The sequence below is a fragment of the Hemitrygon akajei genome, chromosome 31 (genome assembly GCF_048418815.1).
Source record: "Hemitrygon akajei chromosome 31, sHemAka1.3, whole genome shotgun sequence".
Lineage (NCBI taxonomy): Eukaryota > Metazoa > Chordata > Chondrichthyes > Myliobatiformes > Dasyatidae > Hemitrygon > Hemitrygon akajei.
This window is the reverse complement of record NC_133154.1, coordinates 2827087-2853672: the sequence shown is the minus strand read 5'-3', so window position 1 is coordinate 2853672 and position 26586 is coordinate 2827087. Positions and strand designations below refer to the sequence as shown.

General features: G+C 48.9%; 1 protein-coding gene across 2 annotated transcripts; it reads left to right on the top strand.

The window, feature by feature from the left end:
- The first annotated feature begins 103 nt into the window (after positions 1 to 103).
- Positions 104 to 25658, top strand: kat8 (K(lysine) acetyltransferase 8). Of its 2 annotated transcripts, none has more exons than XR_012096886.1 (11): positions 104 to 473; positions 1082 to 1156; positions 3232 to 3407; positions 13676 to 13729; positions 15069 to 15233; positions 16613 to 16702; positions 17160 to 17300; positions 19007 to 19100; positions 19271 to 19421; positions 22965 to 23056; positions 25061 to 25197. XR_012096886.1 is itself a non-coding variant. In XM_073033817.1 (11 exons), the coding sequence occupies exons 1-11, from the start codon at positions 179 to 181 to the stop codon at positions 25435 to 25437; spliced, it is 1461 nt and encodes a 486-aa protein (XP_072889918.1). In that variant the 5' UTR covers positions 119 to 178; the 3' UTR covers positions 25438 to 25658. The 2 variants fall into 2 exon arrangements, 1 of the variants encoding a protein (XP_072889918.1); XM_073033817.1 differs by lacking the exon at positions 22965 to 23056 and adding an exon at positions 25373 to 25658 and having other exon boundaries at positions 119 to 473; positions 25061 to 25215.
- The last annotated feature ends 928 nt before the right edge of the window (positions 25659 to 26586 follow it).

Sequence of the window (26586 nt, the reverse complement as noted above, 5' to 3'; positions counted from 1 at the left end):
AAACCAGTGGGGGACGGACGGTACGCCAAAATAGCGGCAGCCAATCAGAGCCTCAGTGTGTTGGGTCCATGACAGCAGCGGACCAATGGGCGCGGCCACAGCGGGACGGTACCCTCCCCTTTCTGGAAGCATTCTTCCCGCGCATGCGGCTTGTAGGGGAAAACAAAACGAAACGGTGATGGCGGCGGCCCACACGACGATGGCGACCAGTGTCGTGGTGAAGACCGAGGAGATGGAGATGGAGTCCGCGCCCGAACTCTGCCGCAAGTCGGCGGTGGAAGTGAAGAAGGAGCCGGGCGTTGCCGAGGACGCGGAGGGGCCGCGGGTGCGGCCGGGTCCGGAGCCTCCCGAGACTTCGCCCCCCAGCAGTGGCGGGCGGCATTGCGGAGGGGGAGCGGCGGCCGGGAGGGAGCAGGAGGTGTCGGTGGAGATCGGCGAGACCTACTTGTGCCGCCGGGCCGACAACAGTTGGCGTAAGGGCATGGGAGAGAGACGCGATGAGGGGTTGGCGCCTCGGGAGGGGAATGGGGGGGATCTGGGGAGGAGGGCGTGAGGGATTTGAGGGGTGTCAAGGGGATGAGATTGAGGGGTAGGGAGGTTTAAGAGGGGAGAGAGTGGTAGCTTGAGATTGAGTGGTGGGTAGGAGGTGAGAGACTCAGGTTTAGGATATAGGGCTATGCGGTAGGGTAATTCTAGGCAGCTTATAGAGTAGGTTACATGGTTGGCACAACATTGTGGGCTAAAGGGCCTGTAATGTGCTGAAGGTTTTCTGTGTAATAGTGGGAAAGGGGATGGGGTGTGATTAGATGGGCAGGAGAAGGGTAACAGGTTTCTGATAGAGGAGCAGGGGTTGAGGTGACAGAATAGGGGTCCAGAGGTGCCACAGTTTGGGGGTTGGGGTAAGGGGAGGGAATGGGAGATTGACACAGGGCTGTGGGGAGAGATTGGGTCAGTGGGATTAATTTGGGGAATGGCACAGGGATGTGGAGAAGGAGTGGGACAGTATGATTAGGGGATTGATATGTGGCTGTGGGGAAGAGGATTTCCCCACCCACTGCTAACTCTGTGACCTCCCTTGCAGATTCGGCAGAAGTTATCCAGTCTCGGCTGAACGAGCAGCAGAACCGTGAAGAGTTTTACGTTCACTATGTGGGCTGTAAGTATTCCCGGGGCTGGGGCGTCCTATGACTAAACATTGTTTTTCCCATCCCCCAGGCTTTCTGACCCCTCCCCACCCTCCTCTGCCAGGACTTGTCTGTCCCCTATCCCATGCCCTCTTCATGTGGTGCCCGTCCTCTGCTCCTCACTGGAGCATCGGGTCCAGACTGTGTGTGTACCTGTGCTTGTGAGAGAGTCCTTAAGGCCCTCTGTTGGTTGGCGCTGACCATGGATATTGTATCCTAGCTAGCTGCAGCAAGACACTTTCCTACTGTTTGTTACGCTGCTGGCGTTTAGGGCAGCAATGAAGGTCCTCCATCTCTGGTGGTGTTCAAGGCTTCTTTCATCATGTCAGTAGCTTCCTCTCGGTCCTTGCTACTGTCATTCATGCAAGTGGCGGGTGGAGACACAGGGAAACAGTCACACTCAGATGCAGAAGTGCTGTTTCCATAACAGTTTTGTGTTTGACCAGTCAGGGTTGTTAGCTCTGAGCTGAACCCAAACCAGGATGAACGGTGGATCACTCTTAGTCTGGCCTCTACCCTTTGACCTGTTTGGCATGGGTGACCCTACCAAGAGCCAAAGCATAAAGCCCTGACTCCAGCTAACACAGCTCTCTGGGTCATTGAGACACACAAGCCTCCAAACCACAGGTTTGTGGTCCTCTTGGAGGGATAGGCAAGACAGGGCAGTACGATATGGAGAGCAAACTGTTGCCCATGCAGCAGACTTCCTCTCTTCACACAGATGATGAATCCAAAGGAACGGCAGAGACTCACAATGTGGCACTAGTGGTGCAGAAATTACTAGTCAGCGTTGAACTCAAAGTTGGACTGTCTTAGGGACTCCAGCTCTGGATTTTTCCCTCAGTTTACTCCCAAGTCCTTCCCCGTGAGTGGGTATAGTTGCAAGGCAGCTGAGGTTTGAGATCAGAGTTTTCCTTTGCCTAGATGAGCTGCCAACAGACCTTCCCCTCTCCATACCCTTTGCTGTATATTAAATTGATAAAATTAAAACACAGAGGGACCCTTTGTTCCTGGAAATCACCATTGTAACCATGTACTCCAGGGATATCTGGGAATGGATGTAACCCTGGGAGAGGGGCAGGCAGTCAGCTCAAGCAGAGCCCTTGGCTGGACCGGTCGATTCCCCCGAGCAGTCTGAACTGGGTGACTGAAGGTCAGGAGCGCAGGGATGACGTGCAGCCAGAACCTGAGCCCCACAACAGGTACTCGGAGACTGAAATCTCTCTCACACTCCAGTACATATTGGTACACTGTCTCCTCAGGCCACAGAAATGGAAGGCAACTGGAGAATCTGAACCTCTGCTTGGGCCTGGTCTATGCAGTCCTTTCCACTGGAGAGCCTAGCCTCTTCCTGAGAGACTGGGATACAGCACTGTCTGACCGTACCCTTGCCAACTGCAACAGCAGCAGCCCGCCTCTGCCCTACCTCGCCAGGTGTGTGGTGTGACTGCATGGGCTTCCCTCCAGAGCTGCTCATCGGACTCCAGCCCTGGAATCTTATCCGAGAGCCGGTCCCACAAAATGTCAGCCATCTTTCGTTGACTCTGAGATGCAGTTAGGAGGTACCTACAGGGGTTATGTGTCAGAGTCTTGGATTATGGAGGCTGCTGTGTAGAGCAGTGTCTTAGCAATAAGTTTATTAGCATGTACGCTGATATCCCAGCTGCTTTCACTTCTGCTGGCTGGAGGAGTCTGTGTACCACATGTACACGGAGTGTGCAAAACTAATATCCCTATTTGCATGTCTGCAGGGGCTGCTCTTCACCTTCTGGTTATATGTCTGGGCCTGGGTAACCGTGGCGAGGGAGCAGTGTCCACATGTAGCCTGGAGGTGTTTTGGGACAGTTGGGTACTATAGGGGATAAGTAACAGATATTAAAATGTTATTTGATATTTAGTGTTATTTTTAATTGCGTTTGGGTTAGTTACTGTTACTGCTTTTAGTGTTGTAGAAATCTCAGTAAAACATTTTTGTAATAAGAGCAGCTTCTCACTATGGGACTAAGACACAGTGCCATCTGACTGCCTTCCCCTTTCCTCCACGCAGTCAACCGGCGGCTGGACGAGTGGGTGGATAAGAACCGGCTGGCCCTGACGAAGACAGTGAAAGAGGCCGTGCAGAAGACCAGCGACCAGTACATGAGCGAGCTCTCTGAACAGCCAGAACGCAAGATCACCCGCAATCAGAAACGCAAGCACGACGAGATCAACCATATTCAGAAGGTAAGCCGGGCCCTCTTCCTCGTCTGGGACCAGTAATGTGCACGATGCTCCTGATGTGAATCTGGTCCTGGGAATACAGATAAACCAACCATTAACAGTGCTCCTGATGTGGGTCTAGCCCAGAGGTATGGAGATGGGAATCGTTCATGGTGGCTCCCAGTGTGTTTCTGGCCCAGGGATATGGATTTGAGAATTGTATGATGGTGTTCCCAGTGTGTTTCCAGCCTGGGGGTACGGGAACTTAATGTTGGTCCTCCAGTGTGGATCTGAACTGGGAGTATGGATACAGGATGGGTACGTTGGTGCTCCAGTGTGGATCTGAACTGGGAGTATGGATACAGGATGGGTACGTTGGTGCTCCAGTGTGGATCTGACCCAGGGGTACGGATATGGGAACAGTACGTTGTTGGTCAGGTGTGGATCTGACCCAGGGATACGGATATGGGAACAGTACATTGTTGGTCCATTGTGGATCTGACCCAGGGATACGGATATGGGAACAGTACATTGTTGGTCCATTGTGGATCTGACCCAGGGGTACGGATATGGGAACAGTACATTGTTGGTCAGGTGTGGTTCGACCCAGGGGTACGGATATGGGAACAGTACATTGTTGGTCAGGTGTGGTTCGACCCAGGGGTACGGATATGGGAACAGTACATTGTTGGTCAGGTGTGGATCTGACCCAGGGATATGGATATGGGAACAGAACATTGTTGGTCAGGTGTGGATCTGACCCAGGGATACGGATATGGGAACAGTACATTGTTGGTCCAGTGTGGATCGACCCAGGGGTACGGATATGGGAACAGTACATTGTTGGTCCATTGTGGATCTGACCCAGGGGTACGGATATGGGAACAGTACATTGTAGTTCCAGTGTGGATCTGACCCAGGGGTACGGATATGGGAACAGTACATTGTTGGTCAGGTGTGGATCTGACCCAGGGGTACGGATATGGGAACAGTACATTGTTGGTCCAGTGTGGATCTGACCCAGGGATACGGTAATGGGAACAGTACATTGTCGTTCCAGTGTGGATCTGACCCATGGGTAAGGATATGGGAACAGTACATTGTTGGTCAGGTGTGGATCTGACCCAGGGGTACGGATATGGGAACAGTACATTGTTGGTCAGGTGCGGATCTGACCCAGGGGTACGGATATGGGAACAGTACAATGTTGGTCCAGTGTGGATCTGACCCAGCGATACGGATATGGGAACAGTACATTGTTGGTCAGGTGTGGATCTGATCCAGGGGTATGGATATGGGAACTGGTCCAGTGTGGATCTGACCCAGGGGTATGGATATGGGAACTGGTCCAGTGTGGATCTGACCCAGGGGTACGGATATGGGAACAGTACATTGTTGGTCCAGTGTGGATCTGACCCAGGGATACGGATATGGGAACAGTACATTGTTGGTCAGGTGTGGATCTGACCCAGGGATACGGATATGGGAACAGTACATTGTTGGTCAGGTGTGGATCTGACCCAGGGATATGGATATGGGAACAGTACATTGTTGGTCAGGTGTGGATCTGACACAGGGATACGGATATGGGAACAGTACATTGTTGGTCCAGTGTGGATCTGACCCAGGGATACGGATATGGGAACAGTACATTGTTGGTCAGGTGTGGATCTGACCCAGGGATACGGATATGGGAACAGTACATTGTTGGTCAGGTGTGGATCTGACCCAGGGATATGGATATGGGAACAGTACATTGTTGGTCCAGTGTGGATCGACCCAGGGGTACGGATATGGGAACAGTACATTGTTGGTCCAGTGTGGATCGACCCAGGGGTACGGATATGGGAACAGTACATTGTTAGTCTAGTGTGGATCTGACCCAGGGATACGGATATGGGAACAGTACATTGTTGGTCCAGTGTGGATCTGACCCAGGGGTACCGATATGGGAACAGTACATTGTTGGTCCAGTGTGGATCTGACCCAGGGGTACGGATATGGGAACAGTACATTGTTGGTCAGGTGTGGATCTGGCCCAGGGATACGGATATGGGAACAGTACATTGTTGGTCTTGTGTGGATCTGACCCAGGGATACGGATATGGGAACAGTACATTGTTGGTCAGGTGTGGATCTGACCCAGGGGTACGGATATGGGAACAGTACATTGTTGGTCCAGTGTGGATCTGACCCAGGGATACGGATATGGGAACAGTACATTGTTGGTCCAGTGTGGATCTGACCCAGGGATACGGATATGGGAACAGTACATTGTTGGTCAGGTGTGGATCTGACCCAGGGGTACGGATATGGGAACAGTACATTGTTGGTGCAGTGTGGATCTGACCCAGGGATACGGATATGGGAACAGTACATTGTTGGTCCAGTGTGGATCTGACCCAGGGGTACGGATATGGGAACAGTACATTGTTGGTCCAGTGTGGATCTGACCCAGGGGTACCGATATGGGAACAGTACATTGTTGGTCCAGTGTGGATCTGACCCAGGGGTACGGATATGGGAACAGTACATTGTTGTTCATGTGTGGATCTGGCCCAGGGATACGGATATGGGAACAGTACATTGTTGGTCAGGTGTGGATCTGACCCAGGGATACGGATATGGGAACAGTACATTGTTGGTCAGGTGTGGATCTGACCCAGGGATACGGATATGGGAACAGTACATTGTTGGTCCAGTGTGGATCGACCCAGGGGTACGGATATGGGAACAGTACATTGTTGGTCCATTGTGGATCTGACCCAGGGGTACGGATATGGGAACAGTACATTGTAGTTCTAGTGTGGATCTGACCCAGGGGTACGGATATGGGAACAGTACATTGTTGGTCAGGTGTGGATCTGACCCAGGGGTACGGATATGGGAACAGTACATTGTTGGTCCAGTGTGGATCTGACCCAGGGATACGGTAATGGGAACAGTACATTGTCGTTCCAGTGTGGATCTGACCCATGGGTAAGGATATGGGAACAGTACATTGTTGGTCAGGTGTGGATCTGACCCAGGGGTACGGATATGGGAACAGTACATTGTTGGTCAGGTGCGGATCTGACCCAGGGGTACGGATATGGGAACAGTACAATGTTGGTCCAGTGTGGATCTGACCCAGCGATACGGATATGGGAACAGTACATTGTTGGTCAGGTGTGGATCTGATCCAGGGGTATGGATATGGGAACTGGTCCAGTGTGGATCTGACCCAGGGGTATGGATATGGGAACTGGTCCAGTGTGGATCTGACCCAGGGGTACGGATATGGGAACAGTACATTGTTGGTCCAGTGTGGATCTGACCCAGGGATACGGATATGGGAACAGTACATTGTTGGTCAGGTGTGGATCTGACCCAGGGATACGGATATGGGAACAGTACATTGTTGGTCAGGTGTGGATCTGACCCAGGGATATGGATATGGGAACAGTACATTGTTGGTCAGGTGTGGATCTGACACAGGGATACGGATATGGGAACAGTACATTGTTGGTCCAGTGTGGATCTGACCCAGGGATACGGATATGGGAACAGTACATTGTTGGTCAGGTGTGGATCTGACCCAGGGATACGGATATGGGAACAGTACATTGTTGGTCAGGTGTGGATCTGACCCAGGGATATGGATATGGGAACAGTACATTGTTGGTCCAGTGTGGATCGACCCAGGGGTACGGATATGGGAACAGTACATTGTTGGTCCAGTGTGGATCGACCCAGGGGTACGGATATGGGAACAGTACATTGTTAGTCTAGTGTGGATCTGACCCAGGGATACGGATATGGGAACAGTACATTGTTGGTCCAGTGTGGATCTGACCCAGGGGTACCGATATGGGAACAGTACATTGTTGGTCCAGTGTGGATCTGACCCAGGGGTACGGATATGGGAACAGTACATTGTTGGTCAGGTGTGGATCTGGCCCAGGGATACGGATATGGGAACAGTACATTGTTGGTCTTGTGTGGATCTGACCCAGGGATACGGATATGGGAACAGTACATTGTTGGTCAGGTGTGGATCTGACCCAGGGGTACGGATATGGGAACAGTACATTGTTGGTCCAGTGTGGATCTGACCCAGGGATACGGATATGGGAACAGTACATTGTTGGTCCAGTGTGGATCTGACCCAGGGATACGGATATGGGAACAGTACATTGTTGGTCAGGTGTGGATCTGACCCAGGGGTACGGATATGGGAACAGTACATTGTTGGTGCAGTGTGGATCTGACCCAGGGATACGGATATGGGAACAGTACATTGTTGGTCCAGTGTGGATCTGACCCAGGGGTACGGATATGGGAACAGTACATTGTTGGTCCAGTGTGGATCTGACCCAGGGGTACCGATATGGGAACAGTACATTGTTGGTCCAGTGTGGATCTGACCCAGGGGTACGGATATGGGAACAGTACATTGTTGTTCATGTGTGGATCTGGCCCAGGGATACGGATATGGGAACAGTACATTGTTGGTCAGGTGTGGATCTGACCCAGGGATACGGATATGGGAACAGTACATTGTTGGTCCAGTGTGGATGTGACCCAGGGATACGGATATGGGAACAGTACATTGTTGGTCCAGTGTGGATCTGACCCAGGGGTACGGATATGGGAACAGTACATTGTTGGTCCAGTGTGGATCTGACCCAGGGGTATGGATATGGGAACAGTACATTGTTAGTCTATTGTGGATCTGACCCAGGGATACGGATATGGGAACAGTACATTGTTGGTCAGGTGTGGATCTGACCCAGGGTTACGGATATGGGAACAGTACATTGTTGGTCAGGTGTGGATCTGGCCCAGGGATACGGATATGGGAACAGTACATTGTTGGTCCAGTGTTGATCTGACCCAGGGGTACGGGTATGGGAACAGTACATTGTTGGTCCAGTGTGGATCTGACCCAGGGATACGGATGTGGGAACAGTACATTGTTGGTCAGGTGTGGATCTGATCCAGGGGTATGGATATGGGAACTGGTCCAGTGTGGATCTGACCCAGGGGTATGGATATGGGAACTGGTCCAGTGTGGATCTGACCCAGGGGTACGGATATGGGAACAGTACATTGTTGGTCAGGTGTGGATCTGACACAGGGATACGGATATGGGAACAGTACATTGTTGGTCCAGTGTGGATCTGACCCAGGGATACGGATATGGGAACAGTACATTGTTGGTCAGGTGTGGATCTGACCCAGGGATACGGATATGGGAACAGTACATTGTTGGTCAGGTGCGGATCTGACCCAGGGATACGGATATGGGAACAGTACATTGTTGGTCCAGTGTGGATCGACCCAGGGGTACGGATATGGGAACAGTACATTGTTGGTCCAGTGTGGATCTGACCCAGGGATATGGATATGGGAACAGTACATTGTTGGTCAGGTGTGGATCTGACCCAGGGATACGGATATGGGAACAGTACATTGTTGGTCCAGTGTGGATAGACCCAGGGGTACGGATATGGGAACAGTACATTGTTGGTCCAGTGTGGATCGACCCAGGGGTACGGATATGGGAACAGTACATTGTTGGTCCATTGTGGATCTGACCCAGGGGTACGGGTATGGGAACAGTACATTGTTGGTCAGGTGTGGATCTGACCCAGGGGTACGGGTATGGGAACAGTTCATTGTTGGTCAGTTGTGGATCTGACCCAGGGATACGGATATGGGAACAGTACATTGTTGGTCAGGTGTGGATCTGACCCAGGGATACGGATATGGGAACAGTACATTGTTGGTCCATTGTGGATCTGACCCAGGGGTACGGGTATGGGAACAGTACATTGTTGGTCAGGTGTGGATCTGACCCAGGGGTACGAATATGAGAACAGTACATTGTTGGTCCGGTGTGGATCTGACCCAGGGGTATGGATATGGGAACTGGTCCAGTGTGGATCTGACCCAGGGGTATGGATATGGGAACTGGTCCAGTGTGGATCTGACCCAGGGGTATGGATATGGGAACTGGTCCAGTGTGGATCTGACCCAGGGATACGGATATGGGAACAGTACATTGTTGGTCCAGTGTGGATCTGACCCAGGGGTATGGATATGGGAACAGTACATTGTTGATCCATTGTGGATCTGATCCAGGGGTACGGATATGGGAACAGTACATTGTTGATCCAGTGTGGATCTGACCCAGGGGTATGGATATGGGAACAGTACATTGTTGGTCTAGTGTGGATCTGAACCAGGGATACGGATATGGGAACAGTACATTGTTGGTCAGGTGTGGATCTGACCCAGGGGTACGGATATGGGAACAGTACATTGTTGGTGCAGTGTGGATCTGACCCAGGGATACGGATATGGGAACAGTACATTGTTGGTCCAGTGTCGATCTGACCCAGGGGTACCGATATGGGAACAGTACATTGTTGGCCAGGTGTGGATCTGGCCCAGGGATACGGATATGGGAACAGTACATTGTTGGTCCAGTGTGGATCTGACCCAGGGGTATGGATATGGGAATAGTACATTGTTGATCCATTGTGGATCTGACCCAGGGGTACGGATATGGGAACAGTACATTGTTGGTCCAGTGTGGATCTGACCCAGGGGTATGGATATGGGAACAGTACATTGTTGATCTAGTGTGGATCTGACCCAGGGATACGGATATGGGAACAGTACATTGTTGGTCAGGTGTGGATCTGACCCAGGGAAACGGATATGGGAACAGTACATTGTTGGTCCAGTGTGGATCTGACCCAGGGGTATGGATATGGGAACAGTACATTGTTAGTCTATTGTGGATCTGACCCAGGGATACGGATATGGGAACAGTACATTGTTGGTCAGGTGTGGATCTGACCCAGGGTTACGGATATGGGAACAGTACATTGTTGGTCAGGTGTGGATCTGGCCCAGGGATACGGATATGGGAACAGTACATTGTTGGTCCAGTGTTGATCTGACCCAGGGGTACGGGTATGGGAACAGTACATTGTTGGTCCAGTGTGGATCTGACCCAGGGATACGGATATGGGAACAGTACATTGTTGGTCAGGTGTGGATCTGATCCAGGGGTATGGATATGGGAACTGGTCCAGTGTGGATCTGACCCAGGGGTATGGATATGGGAACTGGTCCAGTGTGGATCTGACCCAGGGGTACGGATATGGGAACAGTACATTGTTGGTCAGGTGTGGATCTGACACAGGGATACGGATATGGGAACAGTACATTGTTGGACCAGTGTGGATCTGACCCAGGGATACGGATATGGGAACAGTACATTGTTGGTCAGGTGTGGATCTGACCCAGGGATACGGATATGGGAACAGTACATTGTTGGTCAGGTGCGGATCTGACCCAGGGGTACGGATATGGGAACAGTACATTGTTGGTCCAGTGTGGATCGACCCAGGGGTACGGATATGGGAACAGTACATTGTTGGTCCAGTGTGGATCTGACCCAGGGATATGGATATGGGAACAGTACATTGTTGGTCAGGTGTGGATCTGACCCAGGGATACGGATATGGGAACAGTACATTGTTGGTCCAGTGTGGATAGACCCAGGGGTACGGATATGGGAACAGTACATTGTTGGTCCAGTGTGGATCGACCCAGGGGTACGGATATGGGAACAGTACATTGTTGCTCCATTGTGGATCTGACCCAGGGGTACGGGTATGGGAACAGTACATTGTTGGTCAGGTGTGGATCTGACCCAGGGGTACGGGTATGGGAACAGTACATTGTTGGTCAGTTGTGGATCTGACCCAGGGATACGGATATGGGAACAGTACATTGTTGGTCAGGTGTGGATCTGACCCACGGATACGGATATGGGAACAGTACATTGTTGGTCCATTGTGGATCTGACCCAGGGGTACGGGTATCGGAACAGTACATTGTTGGTCCAGTGTGGATCGACCCAGGGGTACGGATATGGGAACTGGTCCAGTGTGGATCTGACCCAGGGGTATGGATATGGGAACTGGTCCAGTGTGGATCTGACCCAGGGGTATGGATATGGGAACTGGTCCAGTGTGGATCTGACCCAGGGATACGGATATGGGAACAGTACATTGTTGGTCCAGTGTGGATCTGACCCAGGGGTATGGATATGGGAACAGTTCATTGTTGATCCATTGTGGATCTGACCCAGGGGTACGGGTATGGGAACAGTACATTGTTGGTCAGGTGTGGATCTGACCCAGGGGTACGAATATGGGAACAGTACATTGTTGGTCCGGTGTGGATCTGACCCAGGGGTATGGATATGGGAACTGGTCCAGTGTGGATCTGACCCAGGGGTATGGATATGGGAACTGGTCCAGTGTGGATCTGACCCAGGGGTATGGATATGGGAACTGGTCCAGTGTGGATCTGACCCAGGGATACGGATATGGGAACAGTACATTGTTGGTCCAGTGTGGATCTGACCCAGGGGTATGGATATGGGAACAGTACATTGTTGATCCATTGTGGATCTGATCCAGGGGTACGGATATGGGAACAGTACATTGTTGATCCAGTGTGGATCTGACCCAGGGGTATGGATATGGGAACAGTACATTGTTGGTCTAGTGTGGATCTGACCCAGTGATACGGATATGGGAACAGTACATTGTTGGTCAGGTGTGGATCTGACCCAGGGGTACGGATATGGGAACAGTACATTGTTGGTGCAGTGTGGATCTGACCCAGGGATACGGATATGGGAACAGTACATTGTTGGTCCAGTGTGGATCTGACCCAGGGGTACGGATATTGGAACAGTACATTGTTGGTCCAGTGTCGATCTGACCCAGGGGTACCGATATGGGAACAGTACATTGTTGGTCCAGTGTGGATCTGACCCAGGGGTACCGATATGGGAACAGTACATTGTTGGCCATGTGTGGATCTGGCCCAGGGATACGGATATGGGAACAGTACATTGTTGGTCCAGTGTGGATCTGACCCAGGGGTATGGATATGGGAACAGTACATTGTTGGTCTAGTGTGGATCTGACCCAGGGATACGGATATGGGAACAGTACATTGTTGGTCAGGTGTGGATCTGACCCAGGGGTACGGATATGGGAACAGTACATTGTTGATCCATTGTGGATCTGACCCAGGGGTACGGATATGGGAACAGTACATTGTTGGTCCAGTGTGGATCGACCCAGGGGTACGGATATGGGAACAGTACATTGTTGATCCATTGTGGATCTGACCCAGGGGTACGGATATGGGAACAGTACATTGTTGGTCCAGTGTGGATCTGACCCAGGGGTATGGATATGGGAATAGTACATTGTTGATCCATTGTGGATCTGACCCAGGGGTACGGATATGGGAACAGTACATTGTTGGTCCAGTGTGGATCTGACCCAGGGGTATGGATATGGGAACAGTACATTGTTGGTCTAGTGTGGATCTGACCCAGGGATACGGATATGGGAACAGTACATTGTTGGTCAGGTGTGGATCTGACCCAGGGTTACGGATATGGGAACAGTACATTGTTGGTCCAGTGTGGATCTGACCCAGGGATACGGATATGGGAACAGTACATTGTTGGTCCAGTGTGGATCTGACCCAGGGATACGGATATGGGAACAGTACATTGTTGGTCAGGTGTGAATCTGACCCAGCGGTACGGATATGGGAACAGTACATTGTTGGTCCAGTGTGGATCTGACCCAGGGATACGGATATGGGAACAGTACATTGTTGGTCAGGTGTGGATCTGACCCAGGGGTACGGATATGGGAACAGTACATTGTTGGTCCAGTGTGGATCTGACCCAGGGGTACGGATATGGGAACAGTACATTGTTGGTCAGGTGTGGATCTGACCCAGGGGTACGGATATGGGAACAGTACATTGTTGGTCCAGTGTGGATCTGACCCAGGGGTACGGATATGGGAACAGTACATTGTTGGTCAGGTGTGGATCTGACCCAGGGATACGGATATGGGAACAGTACATTGTTGGTCCAGTGTGGATCTGACCCAGGGGTACGGGTATGGGAACAGTACATTGTTGGTCAGGTGTGGATCTGACCCAGGGGTACGGATATGGGAACAGTACATTGTTGGTCAGGTGTGGATCTGACCCAGGGATACGGATATGGGAACAGTACATTGTTGGTCAGGTGTGGATCTGACCCAGGGATACGGATATGGGAACAGTACATTGTTGGTCCAGTGTGGATCTGACCCAGGGGTATGGGTATGGGAATGGGAACAGATCGTTAGTGTTCCCAGTGCAGCCTCTACTCCTCACCTCACCGTCCCCTTGCTGTTGTGTTTCAGACGTACGCAGAGATGGACCCAACCACGGCAGCACTGGAGAAGGAGCACGAGGCGGTGAGTTACCTACTCCCTAAAGTGTGCTGTGCTATGAGCACTCCACCCCCATCTCCCCAAACTTGGACAAACTAGGTTTGTTCTCTCCTGAGCGGCAGAGACTGAGAGAAAACCTGACTGGTTATTAAGATTGAGGGGCATGGCTGGATAGATAGACAGACAGAATCTTTATCCCAGTGTAGTAATGTCAAACACAGGAAAGCATGCATTCCAGGTGAGTGGCAAGGAGGTGTGTAGGGCAGGGCTTATTTATTGGACAAGTGGACCATTCGATAGGCTCATAACAGTGAGGTAGAAGCTGTCCTTGAGCTTGGTGAGACACACTTTCAGACTTGTGTATCTTCTGGGAGGAGGGAGGTGAGAAAAGAGAATGTCTGGATTGGGTGGGGTCTTTGATTGTGCTGGCTGCTTTACTGTTTAAACTGAATCCCTGGAGCAGAGGGTGGTTTCTGTGACGTGTCAGCAAATCTCTGTGGTTTCTTACAGACTCGGGCAGAGAGTTGCCATTCTGAGCCACGTGGGATTCTTTCTAAAGTGCATGGATGTAAAACCTGATGTAGGTTAATTAGGCAGGAATGCAGAGCGACAGGGAATGAAGGAATGGCAACACAAGATGCTGGAGATCAGGCAGCATTTGTGGAGGGGAATAAGCAATTGACAATTCGGGCTGAGAGGGGGCAGAGGCCAGAATGTGGTAGTGGAGGGACAAGGGGTATAGCTGGCGGGTGATGGGTAAGGGTGGGAAAGCATAGGGCAGAGAGGTGATGTGAGAAGGTGGGAGGTGGCAAGTAGAAGAGATAAAGTTGCTGAGGAAGTAGGAATTAGTGGACCATGGAAGAAAGGGGCTGGAGGAGAGGATCCAGAGGGAGGCTGATGGACAGGTGAAAGGAGAAGGGGTGATAGGGGAACCAGAATGGGGGATTGGAAAACGAGGGGGAGAGATGACCTGATAGACACTCAATTGAAGTGCCGTCTCTCCTGGAAGGACTGTTTTGGCCTGAATGGGGGTGAAGGAGAATGTATGGGGGCAAGTGTAGCTGGAGTAAGTGCCGGGAGGGAGATGAGTGCAGGGTGCGATCCCCGTGGAAAGCAGAGTGATGAAGGGAAAGCTGTGCTTAGTGGTAAGATCATGTTGAAGTTCATAGAAGTTATGGAGAATGTGTTTGATAGAGGCTCGTGGGCTGGTAGATTTGGACAAGGGGAATGTGCATAGCCATGTCTGTGCAGGTGGGGTGAGTTTGAATTTCTGTCACATTCAGTGCTGGCATGGTGGGCAAATGGCCTCTCCTGCACTGTTCTGACTGGCTGAGTCTCTTTCTCCACCCTCCTGTGCACGTAGATCACCAAAGTGAAGTACGTGGACAAGATCCAGATTGGACACTACGAGATCGACGCCTGGTACTTCTCGCCCTTTCCTGATGACTACGGCAAGCAGCCCAAGCTGTGGGTTTGCGAGTTCTGCCTGAAGTACATGAAGTTTGAAAAGACCTATCGTTACCACCTGGTACAGCTGCCGCGGTAAAACCACGAGTGGGGAGGGTGGGACGAGGACATAGAACTCCCTCATCAGATTCCTGAATGGTCCACGACCCTGTGAACACTGCCTCACTATTTTGCTCTTTCTGCACTATTTTCATATATTTTATTGTAACTAAATCTAATTTTATTGTACTTAGTGCTGCTACCACAAAGCAACAAACTTCGTGACATGTCTCAGTGATTAAAAACCTAATTCTGATCACATTACAGCACATGAGAGGCCTTTCAGCTGTGTTGACCTCTTAACCCATCCCAAGATCAATATAACCCTTCCCTCTCTCATAGCCCTGCCTTTCATCCACGTGCCTCTTCAGTGTCTCAGGTTTGTTGCCGTATCTGCTGCTACCATCAGTTCCACGCATCCACCACTGTGTAAAATTTTTAAAAAACATACTTTCTCTGAAATTCACACCTCCCTATAGTTTTGTTCAATCATCTTGAAATTATGCCCTTTTGTGTTGGCCATTGCTACCCTTGGAAAAAGTCGTGGTGGGTGCATTTAACCTGGGATTGGGTTGAAGGGTTAGCATTACTTTGTGGGCTGTCATACTCAGAGCAGTTTGTTCAAAGTTGATTTTATTGTATACTGGTGCAGAGAAACCGTTGCAGCAACGTTAAAGGCAAATCAGAAATCAGCTTTATTACCACCAGCATGTGGCACGTGAAATTTGTTATCTTAGCAGCAGCAGTTCAATACAATACATGATCTAGCAGAGAGAAAGTAATAATAAATATAATTTTAAAAAATAAACAAGTATCATTCTCAAGAACACTATGTTAAACTCTATTATAATCTCTTTAGCTTCTGCCTGAAAGGGGTTGCTGGGGCAATGAAGAGTGAATGTCCGGGGTGATTACTGAGGTGGCGAGGTCTGTACTCAGACCATGAAGGGGTGGCTGGTTTCCGAGATGTGCTGAGCTCTATCCACAGTTCTGGTTTTCTCTGACAGTGCGCTAACCACTCTGCTCAGAAGAGGTTCACAAGAATGATCTCATGAAGCAAAGGCTTTGAGAGGCATTTGATATCTCTGGCCTGCTCTCAGGACAATGGTGGGGGGGGTGGGTGACAGGAACATCTCATTGAAACTTACCAGACACTGGAAAGGCCTGGATAGGGTCAACACGATAACAGGACGTTTCCATCCAAAATCCGGGGTGAGAGGGGGTCACATCCTCACTTAAAGGATTTTACAGCCTGGAGGGTGATGAGTGGATGGAACAAGGAGGTGGCAGAGGAGAGTCCTGTTATAATATTGGCATCCATGGGGGAGTTTGAAAGGCAGGTGGGGTATCATTAGTTTGCCTGTGGACTGATCTCTCTCTCTCTATCTCCTCCCTGTCCAGGCCCAGTGCCAGTGGCGTCAGCCCCCTGGAAAGGAAATCTACCGTAAGACCAACATCTCTGTCTACGAGGTTGATGGTCGAGACCACAAGGTGAGAACAGTGGGAGAATGGGGTGGGAGTGATGAGAAGGAGTCCCCCTCCTGGGCCAGTCACGCAATTAGGCAGAGAGGATACTGTTCTGGACACAGTAACAATTGGTTAGGGACACCAAGAGCCCAGCGAATGAAGGCAATCATGCATTTCTCCCCCTCCCCTGGAAGGGCTCTGTGTTCTTGCTTTCATTTTCAGTCCTTTAAAGGTGAATGCTGATGCTGCATGTACGATCCTTAAATGTTGTAATTGGCCTTCTGCTTCCACTTCCACTGGCAGCTGATTCCATGTATCCACCATCCTGTGTGGAAAAATTTGAGTGTTTGTCCCTGGAATTCGGTAGGAACTGATGGAAGCGGTCGTGCACGCAAGAGCTTTTTCTCTTGTGCTCTATTGGGGTGGGTTCTGGGACACTACTGGCCTCACTAATCTGCCTTGCCTTTCCTTGAGCTCACAGATCTACTGTCAGAACCTTTGCCTGCTGGCCAAGCTCTTCCTTGACCACAAGACCCTCTACTTTGACGTGGAGCCATTTGTCTTCTACATCTTGACGGAGGTCGACCGGCAGGGAGCCCACATAGTCGGCTACTTCTCCAAGGTTTGGATGGGTGGGGAGGACAGTGTAATGATTATGCATGAGGAAACCATGCAGGTGTGGGCCTCTCACACTGACTGGTCCGACATTCCACTCGGTAAGGAGGGCACTGGGTGTGAGGAAAGTTGCTTGAGGTTGCAGTGGGACCTGGACCATCTGGGGAAGTGGGACCAGGAGGGGTAGATGGAGTTTAACTCTGTCAGATGTGGGGTTTTGCACTTTGGAAAGTTAAACGAGGGCAAGTGTTAAACTGAATTAGAGGTGGTTTATTACTGTCACATATACTGTACTGTGTAAAAGACTTTAGCAACCTTTTTATATATGTTTTGGTTTAGATGTTTAATTTTTGTCTTCTGCTGTAGTGTGTCTTTAGAAAAGAGCAAATTTTAGATTTCCAAATATTCATTTTCCAAAAAAAATTAAATGCCACAGAGAAAAGTTTGTATTTCATTGTGTATCTGAGGGAAGTGATGCTGTTTTAAAGGCAAAGGGTGGTCATACCAAATACTGATTTGATTTAGGTTTTTTACTGTTTACTCTTTTTGTAGTAAATTTTCTAAATATCAAAAATCTTTATTTTTGAAAGCATCTTTGCTTAATAGATTTTTTTTACATGTACCAAGATTTTTCACGATACAGTGAAAATCTTGTATACTGTTTGGGCAAATAAGATATCGCACCGTGCATTGAGGTAGAACATGGTCAAACAGAAACAATGCAGTATAAAGAGCAAATAATAAGTTCTGGATTAGTGAGGGCATCAGAGGTTATGGGAAGATGGAGTTGAGAGGGAAAATAAATCAGATGTGATTCAATAGACATGATGGGACAAATGGCCTAATTCTGTTCCGATGTTCAAATGAATTGTTACAGTCACAGATAAGCTGCAGTACAAGTAATCAATAGGTGCCAGATTGAGTCTGTCTTATGCTAGGGTTCTAGAAGAATTTCCTTCAGCCAGAGGGGGTATCCAATCCATGGGCAATATTCATCACCACAGAGGATCATGGGGGGCGGGGGGGTAGATTTCAGGCCAGGATTGCAAGAGGCTGAGGAGGGTTGTAATCTCAGTCAGCTTCATCACAGGGATAATCTTCCCCATCAAGGATATCTTCAACAGGCATTGCCTCCGTGGCATCCATCACTAAAGACCCTCAGCATCTGGGACATGCCCTCTTCTCTTTACTACCACTAGGGGGGATGTAGAGGAGCTACAAGGCCCACGCTCAATTCAGGAGCAGCTTCTTCCCCTCTGCCATCAGATTCCTGAACAGTCCATGAACCTTTGAGATTCATCTTTTCCATTATTTATTCACAACTTGCAGTAATTTATGTCTCGCACTATACTGTTGTTGCAAAACAACAGATCTCACATCAGGTCACTGATAATAAGCCTGGTTATGATCATTCAAATGCATGAGAGGCACCACTGTCACCTCTTGCCTTCATGTGTCCCAGAGCGGACAGAAATGACCAGTCAGAATGGTCTCCGTCCCACATCTGTAGCAGTTTGGTCAGGGTTAGATGATAGCAGGAAGCTGCTCAAACTTCTGAGAAAGTAGACTCTTGGAAGAGTGTAGGGTTGGAGGTTGAAGGAGTTACAGAGATAGGCAGGGGAAGGAGTTGGTGCAGAACCGGGGAGGGATTCCTTGCCACCGTTACATGAGACGGGACGTATCTCAACACATGCCTGTCTCCCTGTTGCACAGGAGAAGGAATCTCCAGATGGCAATAATGTCGCCTGCATCCTAACCTTGCCGCCATACCAAAGGAGGGGCTATGGCAAGTTCCTCATCGCCTTCAGTAAGTATGCGGATATCTTGGCGTTTCACAGCTCCTTTTCTGCGTCCATCCTGTTCATCCCTCTCTTCCCTAAGCGCTGTCCCTCTAGAGTTGCGTCTATGTCACCCCCACCCCTTCTCCGGTACCATTGCTCGTCTCTCTATAACCTCTGTCCTCTCGGCCCTGGGCAGGTTATGAGCTGTCGAAGCTGGAGAGCACGGTGGGCTCACCAGAGAAGCCGCTCTCTGACCTGGGGAAGCTGAGCTACCGCAGCTATTGGTCGTGGGTCCTGCTGGAGATTCTCCGTGACTTCCGAGGCACCCTCTCCATCAGAGACCTCAGGTATGGTGGGGTGGCTGCTGAGCGAGACATCTGTATATGGATGCCCCAATCCCTTTCTTTTAGCAGCTTTCTACTCTAATTTTATGCCATGAAATAATCTAACAAACCTCTACCAGGTCTCCCCTCAGCCTCTGCTGTGCCAGTGAAAACAACCTCTGTTTATAGCCCGTGCCCTCTAATACAGGCAGCACCCTGATGAGCCTCTTCTGCTCCCTCTGCAAAGCCTCCCCACCCTTCTGACAAGAACTAAATGCAATACTTCCAGGTACAGCCTGACCAGGGTTTCATAAACTGCAACATCACTTCCTGCCTCTTGCACTCAACACTCTGATTGATGAAGGCAAATGCTTTCTTAACGACCTGTGCAGCCTATTTCAGACTTGAACCCCAAGATCCCCCGGTGCATTGAGGCAGAAAATGGATGTGATTTGGAATGAGTTATATTGGCATTATAGAGCATAGAACAATACAGTACGGGCCCTTTTGGCCACAGTACGAGGAGTGATTGATGTCCTAAGGTAGAAGGAGTTAATTTTATATAACCTAGCACGTTTATTTTTCAACATAGTTCCCTCCTCCACGTATGTGGTCGTGGAGCAAACGGATCCCTTCTTTGTAGAAGTGGCCCACAGCAGGGGTGATTGATAAGTTTGTGGACTAAAGTAGAAGGAGATGAGTTATTAACTTCAAGCTTTCTGCATAATCACTCAAAGAGTTGAACTGCATGTGCATGTAACGAGAGCATCTTGGACCTCCAGGTGGTCCACGAACCCTAGTTCGTAGCCTAAGGTAGAAGCAGATGAGTCATACAGCTCTTGTTACATGCGTGTGTAGTTCAACTGTTTGAGTGAAAATGCAGAAAGTTTTAAGTTAATAACTCAACTCCTTCTCACAAACTTATCAATCACCCCATGCTGTGGACCACTTCTGAAGGTCCAAGACGCCGACTTCCACAAAGAAGGGATCCGTATGCTCCACGACCGCTGGACTAAGTGTGTAAATGTAGGAAAAATAAATGTGCTAGGTTTTCTAACTCCTTCTACCTTAGGGCACAAACTTATCAATCACCCCTGGTATTTGCTACACTGCCATCAATCCTCTACCCTCCACATTTCTTTACATTGATGTGTCTACAAGAATGAACCTAGAACATTATGAAAGTTACAGCATTTACCATGGTCTGTAAAAGCCTATTTTGAACATCTCGTATTCATGACTCCAATCATCTTGCAATGCATCCTTTTGTATTAGCCATTTCCACCCTGTCCACTCTATCTATGCCTCTTATACGCCCTTATCAAGCCATTTCTCATCCTCTCTCCCTCCACAGAGAAAAGCCCTAGCTTTCTGTGGACCCCAGCAGTCCTCTGCTCCTGCAAATGCTAACTTTTCTGTCATTAACCTTGAACTTTGCCTTTAGCTTGACCTCCAAAGGTGAATCACTTCTCTGGATTGAACTCCATTTGCCGCTTCTCAGTCCAGTTCTGCATCCTGTCAATGTCCCCCTAACCTACAACAACCTCCTACCCTTCACCTCCAGTCTTCACGTAATCAACAAGCTTCCTAACCCACCCTTCAACTTCCTCATCCGAGTCATTTATATTTTAAAAAAGTTGCAAAGAGCAGGGGTCCTGGAACAGATCCCTGTTGGGTATCACAAATCACTGCCTCCAGGTAGAATATGCTGCATCTACATCCATCTTCTGCCCTCCAAGGGGTCCCTCTAGAAGCCTTATCCTAACACGGCGACAAATATGTACAGAAACAAGCTGGTACAAGCCCACATGGACACACTGATATGCTCAGCTGCACAATCTGGGCACGTGCTGTGGGTGGTAGGCTCCCCATACACAAAGGACCAGAACCAGCCAGCCACGATTCCAACTTAACAACATCCCCGAGCCTGTCAGGAAGGACCCCCAAATAAGTGGTGAGGAGTACCAAGCAGTAGGGGAACCCCGGTGCACAATTTGAAAGGTGGGGATTTCTCTGTGTCCAGCATTCAGTGTATGTCCCACCCTAAAACTCCATTCCACAATGCTCCCCGCCATTCAGTTTATGTTTAAGCCTTGTACATCAAGGTCTATTTGTTGCTCAGTATTACCCGTTCCTTCCCTCATTAGACCTTGCAAAATGCACCACTCGTGCTGGTCAGGGTTAAACTCTATCTGCCATCACTCTGCCCACTTTACCAACTGATCAGTCCCACCCGAAACTCCCACACCACCACAGATTTCAATATTGTCTAAAGTTTCTCTGCCAACCTGGTAATTTTGTACATCCTGTTGCTGTGTTTCCTCCCACATCCCAGAGGTATACAGGATAGTGTGTTAATTGAATGCATTGGTGTGATTAGGTGGCAGAGCATTGTTGTGCTATGAGGGCCTGTTACTGTACTAATTCTCTCAATAAATTTTGAAAATAAATGTATTAGAAAAGAGGAACGAGCTGGTGTTCTTGGGCCATTCAGAAATCTGATGACGGAGGGGAAGAAGCTGTTCCTGGATCTTTGAGTTTGAGGCTTCAGGCTTCTGTACCTCCTCCTAGAGGGCATGTCACAGGTGGTGAGAGTACATAATGCTTTCCCCGAAGGTGTCTTCGGTGTTGAGGAGGTTTGGGCCCATGATGAAGCTAGCTGAGTCTACAGCCCTCTGCAGCTTCTGATTCTACCTGGAAGCCTCTGTACGAGGAGGTGATGTAATCAGTCAGAAATTCACTGGAGATTTTGACTTAGTAAATGTCATACTCTGAACAAAGTAGAATTGCTGACATGTATTATTTGTGATTGTGTCAATGTGTTACGTCTGGGTATATATAGATAAGCTGGTTGAATGGGTTTGCAACAACCACCTTGCACTTAGTCAGCAAAATCAAGGAAATGATTGTTGATTTCAGGCAAGGGAAATGACCATCAGACATCAGAGAATTAGGCCATTCAGCCCATTGCGTCTACTCCACCATTTCATCACCTATTCTCCTGCCTCCCTCCCAATGACCTTTTGTGCGGACTAATCAAGAATTTCTCAACCTCTGCCTTAAGTGTACCCGATAACTTGGCCTCACAAGTGGCTGTGGCAACCAATTTAAGTCACCACCTTCTGGCTAGAGAAATTCCTCATCTCCATTCTAAATAGACTTCCATCCAGGCTATCAAGCAGTAGTAAATCAAGGCAACTGGACTTGCTGTGTTGTCTAGAAGATGATTCGTCACTCATTTGAGAGGCTTCTTCAGTTCTGATCCATGGTGGGTAGCTTTCCAGTTTATAAACTGAGTTGTTTAAAGATATAGCAATTATATGATGCAATGAGAGGGTCATTAGTCTTATCTTTGCATGAATGGAGGTGTGAATTGTTGTGGAGGCACTGGAGTAGAGATGCTAGGACTGCATTGTAAGTAGGTGGTGGTGTACCCCACCCCTTCTGTTCAGTGATGGGTTTTCCAGTTTGACCAAGATAGCTTCTTTAACCCCTCTTTCAAACTGCCTGTCCTCCCTGTCCAAAATATGCACATTGTTATCATCAAGAGTGTCCCTTGTCCTTCAGGTGGAGATGTACAGCCGAGTCTTGATGCTTGTGGCTATCCTGTTTCATCAAAACGACAAAAACCATCAGGGACATCAGCCCAACAGACAGAGGTAAGGAGCAAAGCAGACAGAAAAACATAGTCAGCTCGCATGTAGCTGGAGTTTCAGAGAAACTCAGAAGGATTTTCAACAAACATCAAATCCCTGTTTTTTTCCAAACGTACACTCTCACTCATCCACCCCGAGGATCCTACAAACTTAAACACAGTAATATTGTATATGCTATCCAATGCAATAAGATCTGTATATCAGCAACTTCACAAATGGAGGGCTAACACCTTAGGTCAAGACTCAGCTGTATATCTACTCCTAAAGGACAAGGGACATTCCTTTAATAGCAATGTGCACATTTTGGACAAGGAGGACAGGTGGTTTGAAAGATGGGTTAAAGAAACCACCTTTGTCAAACTGGAAAACCCATCCCTGAACAGGGGGTGGGGGGTACTTGCAATGCAGTCCTAACGTCTCTATCTCAGTGTTTCTTCATGCAAATATAAAACTGTCTTATTACCTCTACAACTCTGAAAGACCCTCATGTGTTGCTATACCCCAGGAGTTTATAAACCAGAAAACTACCCACCATGGATTACAACTGGAATGAGTGGCAAAACATCTTCTAGACAACACAGTAAGTCCAGTGCCTCGATTTACCTGGATGACGGAAAACCTTCATGGGCTCGATTGAAGCTGTGCCCTCTGGTCTGAAGACTCACCCACCTTAAGAAACATCAATGCCTCAGTGGCATGTGTTACAACACAGTGAGCAGCTTCAAGTTCCTGAGCATCCACATGAGGATTTGTCTCTAGCCAACACATGAAAGAGGAAAGGTGGTCAATGGGATGTCATTGCAGACTACAACAACTTTGTACAGATGTTTGGTGGAGAGTGTTCTGACTGGTTGCTTTGCATCGTGATGTGGAGGCTCCGATGCACAGGGTTGCATTGGAGTACTCGGCCAGCTCCATCATGGGCATAATCCCCACCCCACTATCGAGGACATCTTCAAGAAGTGGTGCTGTCAGAAGGTTGCATCCATCATTTTAACCATTACCATCCACAACATGTCTTGTTACTACCACAGGAACTTGTAGACTCCCACCCAACATTTTAGGAAAAGCCTCTTTCCATCACTACTTTTTACTTTTCCAGTTTTTTTTTGTAATTTGTAACTATTTTCATTGGGCATCTCTGGAGATAAGGTTGTTAACCCCTTGCTAACAGCCACTGGACTCAGCTGTGAGAAAACCATCTTTCTCAGACTATTTCTAGGGTAGATTATGACCTGGGTCCCGCCCACCCAAACCTTGATTTCTGTGACTTGCTGCTCCCAAGCAATCCCGTCGGCAAGAAATAACAGACCCTACACGGCATAAAATTATAAAGGAAATATATTTATGAATGTTAACTTAACCAAATAGTTTAAAAAAAGAACCATCATAATTAAAGTCATGTGCACGTAAGTTGGAGCACATCTTGAAGTTGTCTTTAACCCTCAGTCCGCGTGAAAGCATGCACCACATTGCGAATGTCACTCGAAATACACCCCAATCAAATGAGCTCTCCAATGAAGTATTGGTCTTTCCTCCTTGAAGCCATTCATCTGCACAAAGCTCCTTGTGCCACAGGGACAGCATCCTCAACCACCTGTCTCCTCCCAGCTCCCACCAGAAAAGACCTGGACCCACACCAGTGTCCTTCGCCGAAACCTTGGTCCAGTGTTCCCTAGAACCTTTTCCCAATTTCACCATCCTGATTGGCTGACACCACATTCCTAAGTAGAACAAAGCCTTTTCTTAGCCCAAACCCAAAGAGGCTGAAAGCAGAACAAACTGCTCTTACAGGACAGAAGTGCAATGCGTACTGCACAGCAGTAAAAATCATTTCTCTCTGTGCTGCAGCAGCAAAAATGTCAGTAAGATTCTGACCTTTGGAAATGGAAGGAAGCAGTAGGAGGAATGGGAACTGCGGGGCCCTGGCTAAAGCCCCACAGCATGAGGCAAGTGTGACCTCTCTCTCTCTCTCTCTCTGTGTTCTATCCCCCCCCCCCCCCACAGCCAAATGACCAGCATCACCCAGAATGACATCATCAGCACACTACAGTCACTCAACATGGTGAAGTACTGGAAAGGTCAGCACGTCATCTGTGTCACCCCAAAACTGGTGGAGGAGCACCTCAAGAGTGCCCAGTACAAGAAGCCCCCCATCACAGGTAAAAAAAAATCTCTTCCTCTTGCTCCCGTCCTCATCACCCACTCACAGAATGTTAACCGGACATTGAACAAACTGCTCTGTCACTGACCCAGGTTTGAAATGTTCTGTATCAGCAGAACCCCAGTAATTTGCCTCTCTCTCTCTCTCTCTTACAGTTGACTCCATTTGCCTCAGGTGGGCCCCTCCCAAGTACAAACAGCTGAAGTTGTCCAAGAAGTGAAGAGGGGATGAATGGCAAGGATATTGTTGGGCAGTGGAGCTCACTGGTAATGGACAGGGATCCTCGACTCTCCGTGGTTTGTCTGTTGGGAGCATCTGCTTGACCTTTGATCTCAGTACACCATGTGAGCGAGTCTGCAACTGTGGGTGTGAGTGTGTAAATAATCTTTCCTAGTCTCACTGTATTACCTGCACTTCTCAATAATAAACTTATATTTTGTATGGGTGGTTTCTGTCTCCACAGGGACTAATTAGGGTTCATTGCAGTGTTCTGATCCCTCTTTCCACAACAACCCTGGACATCCCACACCCTGCTGTTGGAGGGGCAAGGTAGTACAGTAGTTCTAACACAGGAATGCAAGTCACAATCCAGTGCATCAGGGGCACACCGCTGACCGTTTTTACAGGTGCTGCCATGTGAAGGGTGGGTAGTACAGGAGATTGCCATACCAAACCATCAGCAGCTCTTATTTTCACTGAGTGCTGTGGGGCTAAAGCCAGACCCTGCAGTTCCCATGTCCTCCACTGCAGCTGCTTCTATTCTGACTTCGCAAGCAATGCAGCCTCCTTCCTTTGTAGTCTTGATGAAGGGTCCCCTCCATGGATGCTGCCCAACTTGGTGAATTTCTCCCAATTTTTTGCTGTACAATTAATGGCAAGAACCTTAACAGTATTAATGTATGTAGGGATCTTAAATTGTCTGTAACAGGCCACTGTTCCTGCAGGCTTCAAGGCAATCAGACATTCCAGTACACAAGTGATAGTGCTGCCCCCTGTAGGCCTGTGCTGAGCACACTTTTGAACAAGTTGCCTCATGTCTGTACTGCTTCTAGCTCAAAACACATCAAATGGCTGGCCTCAATAACGAGTACAGAAAAAAGGTAGAGGACTGTCAACTGTACAAGAACAGCCTGAGACCCTCTCTCCACTGCATATGCATGGCTCTGCTGTGAAGAACACAAAGCCTCATTAGTCAAGCACCTACACTTCTGAGGAGATCGAGGTGTGATCACTGTATGGACTGGAAGTAGCAAGGGATCCGATTAAGTGAAAACCACCAAGAGGATCAGTGGGGTCTCTCCCCCACCCCGTTCATATTTGTAAATACATCAAAACAGGACAAGGGGTGCAGACATTGAAGTTGAATAGT

What these genes read in the sequence shown, in the direction of transcription:
- kat8 (XM_073033817.1), top strand. Translation starts at nt 179, where the DNA reads ATGGCGGCGGCCCACACGACGATGGCGACCAGTGTCGTGGTGAAGACC. An exon ending in CCGGGCCGACAACAGTTGGC is followed by an intron (nt 474 to 1,081) that starts GTAAGGGCATGG and finishes CCTCCCTTGCAG; the next exon opens with ATTCGGCAGAAGTTATCCAG. An exon ending in TTACGTTCACTATGTGGGCT is followed by an intron (nt 1,157 to 3,231) that starts GTAAGTATTCCC and finishes TCCTCCACGCAG; the next exon opens with TCAACCGGCGGCTGGACGAG.